Below are 14,048 nucleotides of genomic sequence, written 5' to 3'. Positions count from 1 at the left end.
AAGGCTGAGTGGCGCAGGTGATCTTAGACCAAGACCCCCAAATTTCGAAGGCAAGGAGGCCTGCATCCAAGAATTAGGGCTGAATTTTATATTGAGTAGAAGAGCGGAAGGCATGTTAGATTTTGGGAATAAAGAAAAAGTTTTTGAGAAGGAAGAAAGATTGATAGGAAGGAAGGACAGGACTTTGAGGATTTTATGCAAAAGGTGGAAATTACGGAGTAATTTTGTTTTGAAATATTCGATTGCTTTATTGCTTCCTATTGGGGATCCAAGATGTGTGAACACGGATAGATTAATGGGTGTGAAGTTATGAAGAGCGGTAAAGAATTCATCTGGTGAATAAAATTCGCATTTGTTGTTATTAAGAGACAACCCTGTAATATTGGTTAGATTATTTATTATGGGGGCTATTTTTAGAAGTTCATCATGTGGACCAGCAAGGGTTCCATCATCCAAATACCAAAAACATTGAGGGTCAAATTTGTCTCGCGATTTATCATTTCAATGATCGACTGGATACCTGGGCGGGTTCAAGGGGATCACCCTGTTGAATGCCTTGCCTTGATTCAATTATTGTGTTGTTGAATTTAAGGTAAGATGATTTGTTATAAGAGGCAAAAAGGTAGTGAGAATATTCTGGAAAAAATGAGTTTTTTGTGAAGCGAAGTTGGATACGCGTGGCATGGGAGGCCACTTCACAACCGGAAAGTATGTTGAAGCCAAGCTGATGGGGAATCAATCGCTCGATGAGCTTGTTTTTAATGCGATTACAAATATTTTTGGATATAATTCGACGGAAAATAATTTATTAACTATTTGTACTACCTTATATACTGCCATATGGGTGTCAAAAATAATTCATTTTTTTCGGGGGGAGGGGGGAGGGTCCTTTTTATGGGGATATTCTGCTTTCATCGCTCACAAAGTATAGGGGCCACGGCTGGTCAAATAATTGCCAAAATAAATGTGATAAAATGTATATTATTTGATTGACATATAATAATCAAAAATTTAGCATTTTTAGGATACGTGCTACCTTAAGGACAAATATCTTAGATATTATAAAAATAAATAAATGAGCTTTAAATCGTCAAAAAAATTATATATTTTAAAAAATATATAAGAGAATTTCATACACATTTACGAATATAATATAATCGGTCAAAAATTAAGCCATGTGAAAATATTGTGTCCTATTTTGTAAGGACTCCATGCAAAAATATGTATCGAATAAATTTATAAGAGTCATCTAGGACAAGAGATCGGTTTATCAATCTTTTAATGAGATCAATACTTCTATTGATTAATATTTAATTTTATCTTTGTTTCCTATCTAAGAATTATTAGTAAATAATGAAATATTGTTTTCATCAAAATATTTTATTAACTTGAGCAACTGTTATTTCGTGTCCACTATATGCAGCCATTGTGATCTTATAAAATATCTTTTGTACATTAGCCTTATATTTATTTTTTTTTAACCAAAATTATTATATTAAATTAACTCAGATATTTAATTTCATTGTCAAAAAAAATCAAATTTATTACAATTGAAAAATTTATCTTTTGAGTTATTCAAAAAGTACGTTTTCGTTTTGTTTATTATCTAAAAAAACCTTTAAAAAATAAATTAATAAGAAACTTAATAAGTACACTATCTTTATAAAAATAATGAAATAAATTATATATTTTTTTTCAAATGATGAAACTTTTAATTTCACTTTCAATGTCTTTTATTTTAATTTAAAATAAATAATTTCTTCTCTTCATTTAAATCCAAAATTCCGGTTAATTCTAAGTCAAGGTATATATGAATATATATTTTAATATAATCATAAGTGGCGTGCAGGATTTTCTCTATGGGGGAAGGGGGGGGGGGGTGTTAATAAATTGTTTTGTTTATATCTTAGGCTATGTTTTTAAATATTAACATATAACAAAATTTTAGAGAGTATTTCATTATAGATTTTATTTATTATATAAAAATACTTGCATAAATTTTTTTTTCCGGTCATGGGTTACTTTATTTGAATATTTACTGATATGATATGTTGTCAAAATGTAATATCAAATAATTAATTTTTTAAAAAGGTAAAATAAATAAAGGTGAAAAATGTAAAAATAGAATTTACGGGAAGGGATAGGGGAACATTCATATGTATTTATTTTTATTATTTAAAATAAATTTCAAAATGTAGATATTTTATACAGATTTTTTTTCCGGTCATGGGTTACCTTTTAATATTTACTGATGGATTATAATATTAAAAATTATATTGTATAAAAACTCTATTTAAATATGAAATTTAATAATTACATAAAATATTAGTAATTCTTATGCAAATAATGATATTCTGAATCTTTTTCCTTGCTTGATATATAAAATTCCAGTGCTACAAATACAACATCATATTATTTTAAAAAAATATAAAAATAATCAAATACTGATCAATTAATATTTATAATAAATTAAAAACATAAAAATAGTTTTTTTTAAATTGCAAGCATTTATTATCAATTTAGTAAATGAAAATAAAAAAATGGGATTCAGTGTATCTTTAAATTTAGACTTACATTTAAAAGCATCGGTTCTCGCATGCTTATATGATGATTATTATTTATAACCCAATATTTTTTGTAAATTAAATATTACGATTACGAACCCCCTTAATTGGGGTATACCGTCTTTACAGAGAATCTTTTATAGAGAATGCAAATATAGAGAAACTTTTATAGAGAAAACAATTGTAGAGAATGTCGTTTATAAAGAATATAGTTTATAGAGAATGATTTTATAGAGAATTTATTTTATAGAGAAACTTAGAGAATGTCGTTTATAGAGAATGATTTTATATAGAATGTCGTTTATAGAGAATGATTTTATAGAGAATATTTTACAGAGAATTGTTTTACAGAGAATTATTTTATAGAGAATATTTTACAGAGAATTGTTTTAGAGAGAATTATTTTATAGAGAAGGATTTTATAGAAAATGAATTAAGTATTATTTTAGAAATAAATTTTCTCAAAAAAACAAGCCAGATGCCGTCATATAAATTCTCGGAACCCTGAATAAAAAAAGGGAAAAAATACTCTTAAAAAAAATTATTCACGTTCCTGATTTGTATTGCTTATGAATAATTATAATAATATTTTTGAGTTTCCTGTTGTTATTTTTTTTAAAATACGCTGAACAATTAGAAGTAGTAATGCTAAAATTATGAAAATGTTTCCTTCTTTATCAGTTTCCATTAGTGCTTTGTTTTAATTAGTAGAGTAGCCATTTAAAAAAAAACTATTAGCAACAAAGCCAGCCTTACGCCAATTGTTTTAGAAAATTTTGTAAATATTTAGTTGCTTTGTGCATTATTTTAATCTGCTTGGCCCGGCCCCGATTTTTTAAAAATATATTATCTATTTTTAATTTGCCTAGATAATAATGGTGATTTAAAATATTTGGTTTTAAAATATTATGGCCCGGCCCGATTTTTTAAAAAAAGAAGCTTTTTTTGACCCGGCCCGTGTATTTAAAAAAATAAAATTTTAGGCTCGGCCCGGGTATATTTAAAAAAATTTAAATACGGCCCGGGTTTAAAGTCGGGCCTGTAGGTCTCTGATTTATAGTGCGCTTTTATAATTTCCCTAATAAATCTGATTTTACCAATTCCGAAGAGAATCTACCCTGGGAATTTCATACGATTGCGCCAAAATTTTTTTGTATTTAATAATTTTATTTAGTTCTATTTTTTCATTTTTTATCATAAATTGAGCGCGTTTTATTAAATTTTAAATCTGATTTTACCGAAAATGCATTATAATATGTGTAGAATACCCACCCTATAAATTTCAGAAGATCTTATATTGAACCTCTGAAGAAATTTTAATTTACATTAATCTGAAATTTATAAGTAGTGTTAGTAGCCTAAAAATCAGCTAAACATAATTTGGCTTAACCGAAAAATCGCCTAAAACTAATTAGACAAAATGTAGGGACTGGGAGCTAGGCTAATCGCCCGTCAGCGTTACGCAACACTAAGCCTAGCCTTTATTAAAATTATTTAATATATTTATTATGTAACGATATATGACGGGCGATTAACCGAGCTCCTTAGCCGATGCCTAATTTTCGAATAATTAGTTTTCGCCTATTTTTATGCTGCCTAATTATGCTTAGCCGATTTTTTAACCTAAAAACTTGGCTAAACGTTTTGGAATTGCCTAAAATTAACCGATTGCGCAACATTAAAGGTGGGTATTCTACACTTATTAAGGTGCATTTCTGGCAAAATCAGATTTTTAAATTTAATAAAACGCACTCAATTAATGATTTTAAATGCAAATAATAACAAAAAATAAAACAATACCCATCAAACTATCGCCTTACCAAAATTAAGTTTAGTTGAAAGATCACTAGAGTACTGTCTAATATTCACAGGATAGGAAGGGAAGATCAGGGGGTGGTTGGATCAATTTCTGTCAAAATCGTCATAGGTCCGAAAATAATTGTATCTGAATTTACAAAATACAAAATGATAGTTCAAACCCTTACCTAAAATTTATACATTGACAAAATTTAAAATAACACACTTTTTTCTCTAAATTGATTTTATAAATGAAAATTTCTTATTACAAGCCTAAACTCCTTAGCAGTGTAGAGAAAGATGAATCAAAAAGTTTATGTTTTTTATAGGTTGTTAAACATTCCGAAAATCAGACTTTTAATATTTATAAGAAATTTCTTATTTACATATAGGGATTATATTTATTGATACCAATTTGTTTAAATATGGTTGGTTCACAGACAAACTTGTATTTCATCATATGATTATAAGAAGCTTTGTATCATGATATACACTGATTTCCATCGCATTGTAATGTCTTATTTTAGAAAATATCGAAGCTTGATATTTGCAGCAGATTGCACAATATTTTACTAACTCTTTTACACTTAGAAGATATTTCAAATACCTAATTATCAAAAGATTTTGCATCATATATTATAATACTACCCCCTTCTTCCCCCACTCCCCTCATTTCCTATACCACATCAAAATTAGAACAACGGAATTCCAAATACAAACTACCCATTTTAATTTCAATGCCAATCTTGAGTTATAACCCCTCCCTATGGTAAAAGGTCTTGTTTAACATTGTTTGAATGGTTAAGCGTCTTTTTATAATTGGTAGTCGGTCTATAAATCTAGTTATAAGCAAGTATAATTATCATTAATATTTAAATTTCTTCTTATCGTTGGGGCTAATTATTTATTCAAACTTTTCTGTTGGAGGGGGGAAGGGGGGGGGTGTTTCTTAATAAAAAAATTTTCATGATTAAAACAATATTTTTATTTTCCAGCATAACATTTGGATTTTCATTATCTACGCTTCCTGCGACAGATATCTTACTTTTCTTATCTATTTTTTATAGGGCCTTGCTTTCTACTGTAAAAAGTGGAATCATAAATGATAAGTTCGCTTCAGCTTGTTTAATTAATTATAATATCCGTCAATGCTTGCCTTTAAAACTTTTATTTTAAATCTTTCTAAACCTCTTTTAGTCTTGAAGAATACACATTTAAAAAAATATGAAGGCATAGAAAATGTAAAAAAGAGATATTTTCCACCTTTCGATTTTTTAGGGTTGTATCTACTCCTTGAATTCCAACTCAAAAGTAAATATTTTATTCCATTAAATTTTCTCATCTTCAGCGATGATAGTAACGTTGAATCACTATTATCACCACTCTAATAAAATTTATGACATTCATCAGATTAATAAAATATAGCAACTGAACTGAAATGGAAATATACTATAATTTGTGTTAAAAATAGCTAAGTTATTTTTAATAATATATGAGGCATGTTCAATTCATTCAATTGTAGTTCTACTTATATTTATTATATTTCTATATCCATTTTTAATTAATTTTGTCTTTGATCACATAATTAGAAAAAAGACTCGTCAGGAAGAAGAACTTAGCAAGAATCAATTAAGGAAATCAATAATCTATTTTTTCCCCAATTCCTGAGTCACAATAGTGGCAATTTCATCATCAAAGATTACACGAATTAAGTACTGAGATAGATAGCAATTCAATTCGACAATCTACATATGATGTTGAATATTGTTTCATGTCTTGTTGTGATAAGCTTTGACTTTGTCTTTTTGATTAAACAATAAGAGAACTTTATACAAATTTATTATCAAAGAGGCCAAAGCTCCATCCAAAATCTTTATTTTTAGGAGCCTAGCCATAATTTTAAATTTTAGGCCTGAGCCTGTCCTGTCCCAAATTTAATTGAAAAATATAACTAAACGCATATTTAAACAATCAATTAATATAAAAATTTAATTCCTTTACCCTAATCTTTAGAGAAATCTATTTTATTGCTTAGAATCTTTTTTTATATTTTTTGAGTAAAAAAAATCAAAAGCCTTAACCCTGTTTTTAAAAAAAATAGACCCAAGCCCGACTTTAACTTAATTTCCAGGTTCAACTAAGTCTGTTCAAAGGCCGATAAATATAAAATTGTAGTTTTCATCAAACTCCATTTCCGATATCGCAACTGATGTAATTGATTTAAGATAATGCATTCGCGACAATGAATTCGCGATAATACATTTGCCATAATGCATTCGCGCTAATACATTCGCTATAATACATTCGCGATAATATCTTATATAGAAACCTTCAATTGACGGTTTTGGTTTTTTAGGTAGGACAAAATTATGGTGCTTCTATTAAATCAAAAATATTGGTTTCTCTATAAATATGTGGAACCCCAAATAGAGATCGGCACTTTTCGACACTCAATATATTAAAGCCATCGCATACATCTAAATGTGTATTATTAGAGATTAATGAATTCTTAGTTATCTATATTAAAAAGATTTATGAATAAAATTTGTATAATTAAATAGAAAAAAAATTATATTTAGAAACGTGTTCTTAAAACGCAGAACGAACGGGAATGTGACATATTTTTTACTCAAACAACTGGTTAAAACCTTTTCTTAATTAAAATTAGAATCAAGATTTTCGTCAGTCATATTATATCCATAAGGGTAAAGTTAAGAACCCTTCTATAGGCTAATTTAGGTAGCTGACATATAGATGCAATATATATAAATTTTAAGAATGGTTGGTTCAGTTTAGATTCTCTTTAATAACGGTTAATACATATTTAACAAATCGTTTCAGGTTTGGTTTAGCTGAGTTTATAATCAAGCTAAACCTTGATATGAACTAAAAAGATTTTACAAAAAAACCATTGTTGAAACAAATAAAGTCATCGAAAAAATACAACAAATAAACTGAATTGTATTATTAATCAAATCCCGTATAAATTCTTTGAATTCTATAATTGTCCCATATAATATTTCTCTAGAAAATCAAGATCTAGAAAATAATTCCCTACAAAATAATTCTCTACAATATAATTCTCTACAATATAATTCTCTACAAAATAATTCTCTACAATATAATTCTCTACAAAATAATTCTCTACAATGTAATTCTCTACAAAATAATTCTCTATAAAAGTAATTCTCTTTAAAATCATTTATAAACAACATTCTCTATAAAATCATTCTCTATTAAGGACCTTCTCTATAAAATAATTCTCTTTAAAATCATTCTCTATAATCGACATTCTCTATAAAACCATTCTCTATAAACGGCATTCTCTATAAAATCATTCTCTATAAATTAATTCTCTATAAAAATTATTCTCTATATAAAACATTCTCTATAAAACATTCTCTATAAACTACATTCTCTATAAAACAATTCTCTGTAAATGCATTCTCTATAATTGTTTTCTCTATAAATGTTTCTCTATAAAATACATTCTCTATAATGGTTTCTCTATAAAGACGTGGAACCCTTAATTAGTAGCATTAAAATTTATTTTTTTAAAATAATAACGGCTGTGCAAATATTTTTGTGTTTGGGAACTTAGTTACATTTTAAAAAAAAATTAATAATATAATAAGGTCAATATCCAAAATTTCATTAAAAAATTATCTATAAAAACTTTTAAAAGAAGACTTCCAGTTAGTTTTATTATCTTTATTCATAAATAATGGCCCAAATTGGATAGACGTAGATACAAAGCTTTTAAATTTTATCTAGCAGCAATTAATAGTTGTGCAATCCTCAGATTTAAATATGACCTTATAACTAGACCAATCATTTTCTTAGATGAAGATAATAATTTCTTCTACTATATTATTTCAAATATATAATTCATTTTATTTTATCGGGATTAGATGCAACATGTAGACATGGGATTACCTTTTTTGGCAAACAATTGGTTATTTTTTCTAATCATTTTTACTATCTATTTAACATGCAAGTTTGTTTATAAACATAAAAGTTTATTGGGAAATTTAAAAACATACTTTAACAAATCTACTCCTTTATTAAACTCTAATGATGGTGATCATAGTCACTCATTTAATTCTCAGGAAACGATGCCACACATAAATTATATTCATCACATACCGTTCTTAATAAATATTAGTAAGAACCATAATTATTCAAAATCTTTATTATTAGAAACGGCCATTACGAGATCTAAGGACTACTTCAATCTTATGAATTCTAGGAGAAGCATTCGTTTTTTCAGCTCCAAACCTGTTCCTCCTCTTGAAGTGATGGAAAATATCATTAAAACAGCTGGAACATCCCCTAGTGGTGCTCATTGCCAACCGTGGACATTTGTCTTAATTTCCAATCCTCGTATAAAAAAAGAAGTAAGGAATATAGTTGAAATGGAAGAAGAGATAAATTACAAAAAAAGAATGGGAGAAAAATGGGTAGAAGATCTCAAATTTGCCAGAACTAATTGGATCAAGGAGTACTTGGAAACGGCTCCATATTTAATTATTGTATTCAAGCAAGTTTACGGATACCAAAATAATAACGAGGGTATGGTTGAAAAAACTCCTTTTTATTATCAAGAAATGAGCGTCTGTATAGCCTGCGGTATACTCATATCGGCTATTCATAATGCAGGAATGGTAACCTTAACGAGTACACCCCTAAATTCTAATAACAAACTTAAACGATTGTTAAATCGACCGGATAACGAAAAGGCGATTTTAATATTACCTGTGGGTTACCCAGCAAAAGATGCGACTGTTCCAAATATCAAAAGAAAAAAATTATCCGATATCATGGTTCATATCGATTAACTCATACAAATTTAACTTAAAAATGTATAAAATTAAATTTATAAATGCTAATTTTCAAAAACGAATAGAATAATTATTCGAACGGAATAATTCTTTTTTATACAAATATTATACTTTTATTAAATTGTGCTATAAGATGCAAAATAAAATCATGAATCTATCAAATACAAAATTTAATTCATTATTTATTTGGTACACATAAGTTTATAACTATTTAAATTTTTGAAATTTAATATTTTTTTTAAAATATATTAAAGTTTTAATTTTTTAATATAAATTCTTTAGCTAATATAAAAAAGTCACAAAATAAATTGATTAAAAAATATATAAATATGTTTTGATTCGTTTTAAGGTCTGAGATATTCAAGGAATTTCACTATAATGTGTATTTTCCAATAAAATTCAAAAAAAGGCGAGAAATGTTTTTTAATAAAGCGTCAAACTGACCAAGACTAAGGAAAGATTTATAGCATAGAGACCTGCAGACCGGGGTACACGGGTCTGGCCGTAATTTTTTTTGATAAACCTGGGCTGAGCAAATAAATTTTTTTAATATCTGGGCCGAAAAATTATTTCTTTTTATAAATCTAGGCGGACTGAATATTTAAAATAGCGATTATTATTAAATATAATAGATGAGATAAAATATAATTAAAAATTGTATGATTAATGATATATCACATGAATTCACTTACCATATTTCCTATATCATTAACCATCTTATAAAAAATTTTATACACCTATGCCGGGCCGTGCCTTTGGTATTTCTGCCGGTCTCTGATTTATAGTTAAAATAAAGAATATAATATTCGTTTGTAATAATATGTCATATCCAAGATTTTCGCAAGGGTGAGACTTTTGCGTAACTTTTTTCCTCGTATATTTAATTGGATAGATCGATCAAGGCCTTCTCCTTGAAGGCGTTTGGTGATATTACATTTTTAAATAAAATTTACTTGGTGCTATTGTCGCTTCATCTTTAATTATTTTTTTCTGATTCTGGAAGGCTAGAATAAGCTTATTGCATGATATAAGACTCTCTTAAACTTCTTTATTCTTCTCTTTTTTAAAAAAAAATCTTTTCAATCCTTTACTCTAGCCGAAAACTTTTATCTTAAAAATACTTTTATTTTTTAACCTCAGCGCCATACTCATATATTATATAATATATTTTGTCAGCTTTATAACATTCCGTCTAATTTATTATTTAGCTTTTTATCCAATAGCTTTTATTTATTTCTAACATCTCGTAGATTATGACATAGTGAAATTACTTTGCTCCTCCTCTCCTTCTTTTTATAATAATACCCACTTCCTGGGAACTTTTGAAGCGTTTTGCAAATGTTCACTAAGTTTGTATTATGCGGATATGGACATGTATAAAATCTTTTTCTGGCATTGGATTAGTTCGTTATTATGCTATTTATTTTAGGGTTAAAGTTTACTCCAATAACATCCTTATGCTTTAATGGGGAAGTTATAGAAAATAGTGAGCTTATATTTATTACATGTATCCATGTCTATATCCCCGAGGAGTAGTGGGGAAAGCCTGTAATTTATATTCCAGGCCTCCAAGTAGTCGCAGTCTCATAGTCATCGATTGTGTCTTAAATATAGGTACAAAGGTTGGCAATGTGGATATCTTTAGCGATTCTGGTGTAAAAATTCCTTAGGATAATCGTGATGTTGATAGATATTAAAGGTGCACGTAAGGAAAACTGCATGGTATGCATTCATTTCACTGTGCCCCTGTTGTAGTGCATGTGTGATTATTCTCACTATCATTCCTGGATTCCCATCTCATAAGTTTAATTTTTATTTGAAAAAATATGCATTTCGATGAAAGGGTTAATCTGGGCAGAGGAAAATAGAACTAGTCAGACAGTATAAAAAATGGCTGAGGCCTTGCCAACGATCCTCTTAGACATTATGTGTATTTTATTTTCTAAGTAATTTTTAATTTATTGATGTAATTTAAAATATATAAAGCAGAGGTAAGTGGAAATTGTGAATTATCTTACAGCTGTCCATCTTACTTATGTTAGTGAATGTTGTAGTAGATTAAACAACTTACGATCACTAGCTCTCAAGCATCATCTATCTCAGTTGCATTCAGTTCCCATTAAAGCAAAGGGAGTTCAAGATTATTTGATATATGGTGAATTCCATATCAAATCAACCAAGGTTTCAACCCGACCCCTTTCAATTTTTCTTAAATTTTGTATACTGGTATTATATACTATAACTAAGAAAAAAATGAAATTTTACCTTCCAACAATGTTTACCCGCTAAGATATGGCAGTTTCAAGCGCTGAAAAATGATTCATTTTTGAAAAAATGCACCTCATTTATTTTCAAATATCTCGAGAAATAATTAAGTTAGAAATATAATTTAAATTTTATTTTGTAGCTTAATAAAAGTTCTTTAAAATGATATAAAAATAAATATGATAGACATTTGATTAATATCGAAAACCGGATGTGTAAAACTCTGTAGATAGATATCACATTGCTTTATATTTGTACAAAATCCTAGACTGGGATGAACATGGGTTTAGGAGTTATCACTCTTTATATGGCTAAAGTTGAACAAATTTAACATTAATATCATCATATTTTATTTTAATGTTAATTTAAAAATTATGTCTAAATGATAGGCCCTTACTTTTTTTTATCTTTATCAAAATTTTTGAAAAGTGGCTGGAATAATGAGCTTTGTTTAACACTTTAGTTAAATTTTGTCTCGAAGTTACTTGACAAAATAATTCTAAACATATTTATAACTTTATTTGCCTCAAATTGCATTATATATAATACAACCAAAAATTTATAATTAAAATATATCATATATTATAATCATCCAAGGAATTTTAATAAATTATGACTTTTGTTTTCGTCTAGGGGAATAAAAGCTTAGAATTTTGTGTTCCAGAAATTATCTTTTCGCTCAAAAATCTGCTTTCAAGATGACTTTCTATGTTCATATATTCATTATTGCTCACAAATATATAATTCACCTAGACCTGTGAGCCGGCCGGCCATTTGGTTACGCCGAAAATGCCGCCGTTTAAGAAAATCACGCCGGCGCGCAGCCGATTTTCATATCGGCGGGGCACGGCCAGCGCAGAAATCTTTCATATTTCATACCTTTTTATTCTAATAATTGGTTAACATCACTGTTGTAATATTTTTAATGTCGATCAGGATTTTGATGAATTTTTATTTTCTACTATTTTAAAATCATAATTATATTGACGTCATTATAGAATTCAATCAATCAAAAATCTAAAATTCCAAAAGTTAGCATAATTTTACATATTTTTAAAATGGATGTATTTACATTTAATAATTCTATAAATAATTGTAGTATCCTAACTCTGGATAATAAAAAATCCATAAAAAAAATGTTTAAGTACAATAGATTTAACATCAGACATGTTAGATCTTGACAGCATTGATCCATACCCGGATACCTGTTTTCAAATTGGCAATTCCAAAGATAATAATAACAATAATTCCATGCATATGAAAACCTTAAAATTAAATGTCCCAACACGTTGGCATAGTATATTAATTATGCTAGAAAGCATATCTGGATTAATTAAGAATTTAATTAATAATGTTTTGTAAGAATTGTGAAGCACTTTATCAAATTATGAATCTGAGCTGGTAGAAGATCTATTAGCATTTCTTTCAAAATTTAAAGAAACTGTCGAATTTTTTTCAGTACAAAAAGGGCCTACTTTAAACTTGGCGTTACTTTTTAGAAGTGAAATTGAAACAAATTTAATAGTAAATGGTAGTGATAGTTCTGAAATTATTTCACGGAAAATATGCTAAAAAACTTGTGTTACGATTTTCGGTGTGTAATCTGCAAGTAATAATATATAAGTATATTCTTTTATTTTTTATTTAAAATTATCTAGGTATTGGCTTTTCTTTTAGATCCAAGATTTCAAAAATTGACAATTGTGTCAAAGTATTTAATAGAGCAAAATTGTTCAGCTTCAGAATTTATAATAAAACATCTTAAACTTATAGAGAATGATGATAATCAGGTAGTAAATATAGCTAATGAGGATCAAGAAGAATTATTAAATTTAAGTTATTTGACAAAATTGGCAAATAAACATTCAACAAATATAAATTATTATTCCAAGTTAGGTGACTTAGAACAAGAATGCCACAGTTTTCTTGGAAAACGATATTCACAAGATATGGACGTTCTAAATTTTGAGAGAAAAGAAGAATAAACTTCCCAATCTTTCCAGGCTCGCAAAAAAATTCTTTGCATTCAGGTGACTAGCACACCTAGTGAAAGAGTTTTCTCTACCGCTGGATTGACGTTAAATTCAAGGGGATCATTATTATCCCAAAAATTTAAATAAAATAATTTTTATACATGATAATTATAAAATTACGAAATCGATTTTTGGTTTATAATGAGTTTTCTATTAAATAAATATTAAAAATATGCCGAGATATGTGTTGAGTAGTGTATATTCGTTTTTTAAAAAATAATAAGCAATTAAAAAAATTTATGTTATAAAAATTTATAACTGCACCGATTTTGTTGACTGCGGCTAAAAATCGGCGCGCCGCCGGCCGTCGACAGGATTTTTGAAAATTTCGCCGGCCGCCGATAGTTTCGTCAGCGCACAGGTCTAAATTTACCCCATAGATATTATTTCTTGCATAGTTAAATATATCTATTGTTGTCAATATGTGATGTTCATATGGACGTTACAAGCTTGCTCGAGCTGCTAACCGTTTAGTACGGCCCCCAAAATGACGTATGGACTTTTATCTCGTGCGGTTTCAAAAAATGTCACTCAGCCTTTATCCCAAA

General features: G+C 28.0%; 1 protein-coding gene across 2 annotated transcripts; it reads left to right on the top strand.

Moving 5' to 3' along the window:
* The first annotated feature begins 1,654 nt into the window (after positions 1-1,654).
* Positions 1,655-9,334, top strand: LOC135926306 (iodotyrosine deiodinase-like). 2 transcript variants are annotated; one of them, XM_065462131.1, is made up of 3 exons: positions 1,753-1,804; positions 8,273-8,316; positions 8,562-9,334. In XM_065462131.1, the coding sequence occupies exon 3, from the start codon at positions 8,600-8,602 to the stop codon at positions 9,197-9,199; it is 600 nt and encodes a 199-aa protein (XP_065318203.1). In that variant the 5' UTR covers positions 1,753-1,804; positions 8,273-8,316; positions 8,562-8,599; the 3' UTR covers positions 9,200-9,334. The 2 variants fall into 2 exon arrangements, with proteins under 2 accessions (XP_065318202.1, XP_065318203.1); XM_065462130.1 differs by having other exon boundaries at positions 1,655-1,804; positions 8,273-9,334.
* Positions 9,335-14,048: the final 4,714 nt, after the last annotated feature.

This window comes from Gordionus sp. m RMFG-2023, chromosome 3, assembly GCF_954871325.1.
Source record: "Gordionus sp. m RMFG-2023 chromosome 3, tfGorSpeb1-WG-v2, whole genome shotgun sequence".
NCBI lineage: Eukaryota > Metazoa > Nematomorpha > Gordioida > Chordodea > Parachordodidae > Gordionus > Gordionus sp. m RMFG-2023.
Note: the sequence above shows the minus strand (reverse complement) of the source record. Positions and strands in the feature narration are given on the sequence as shown.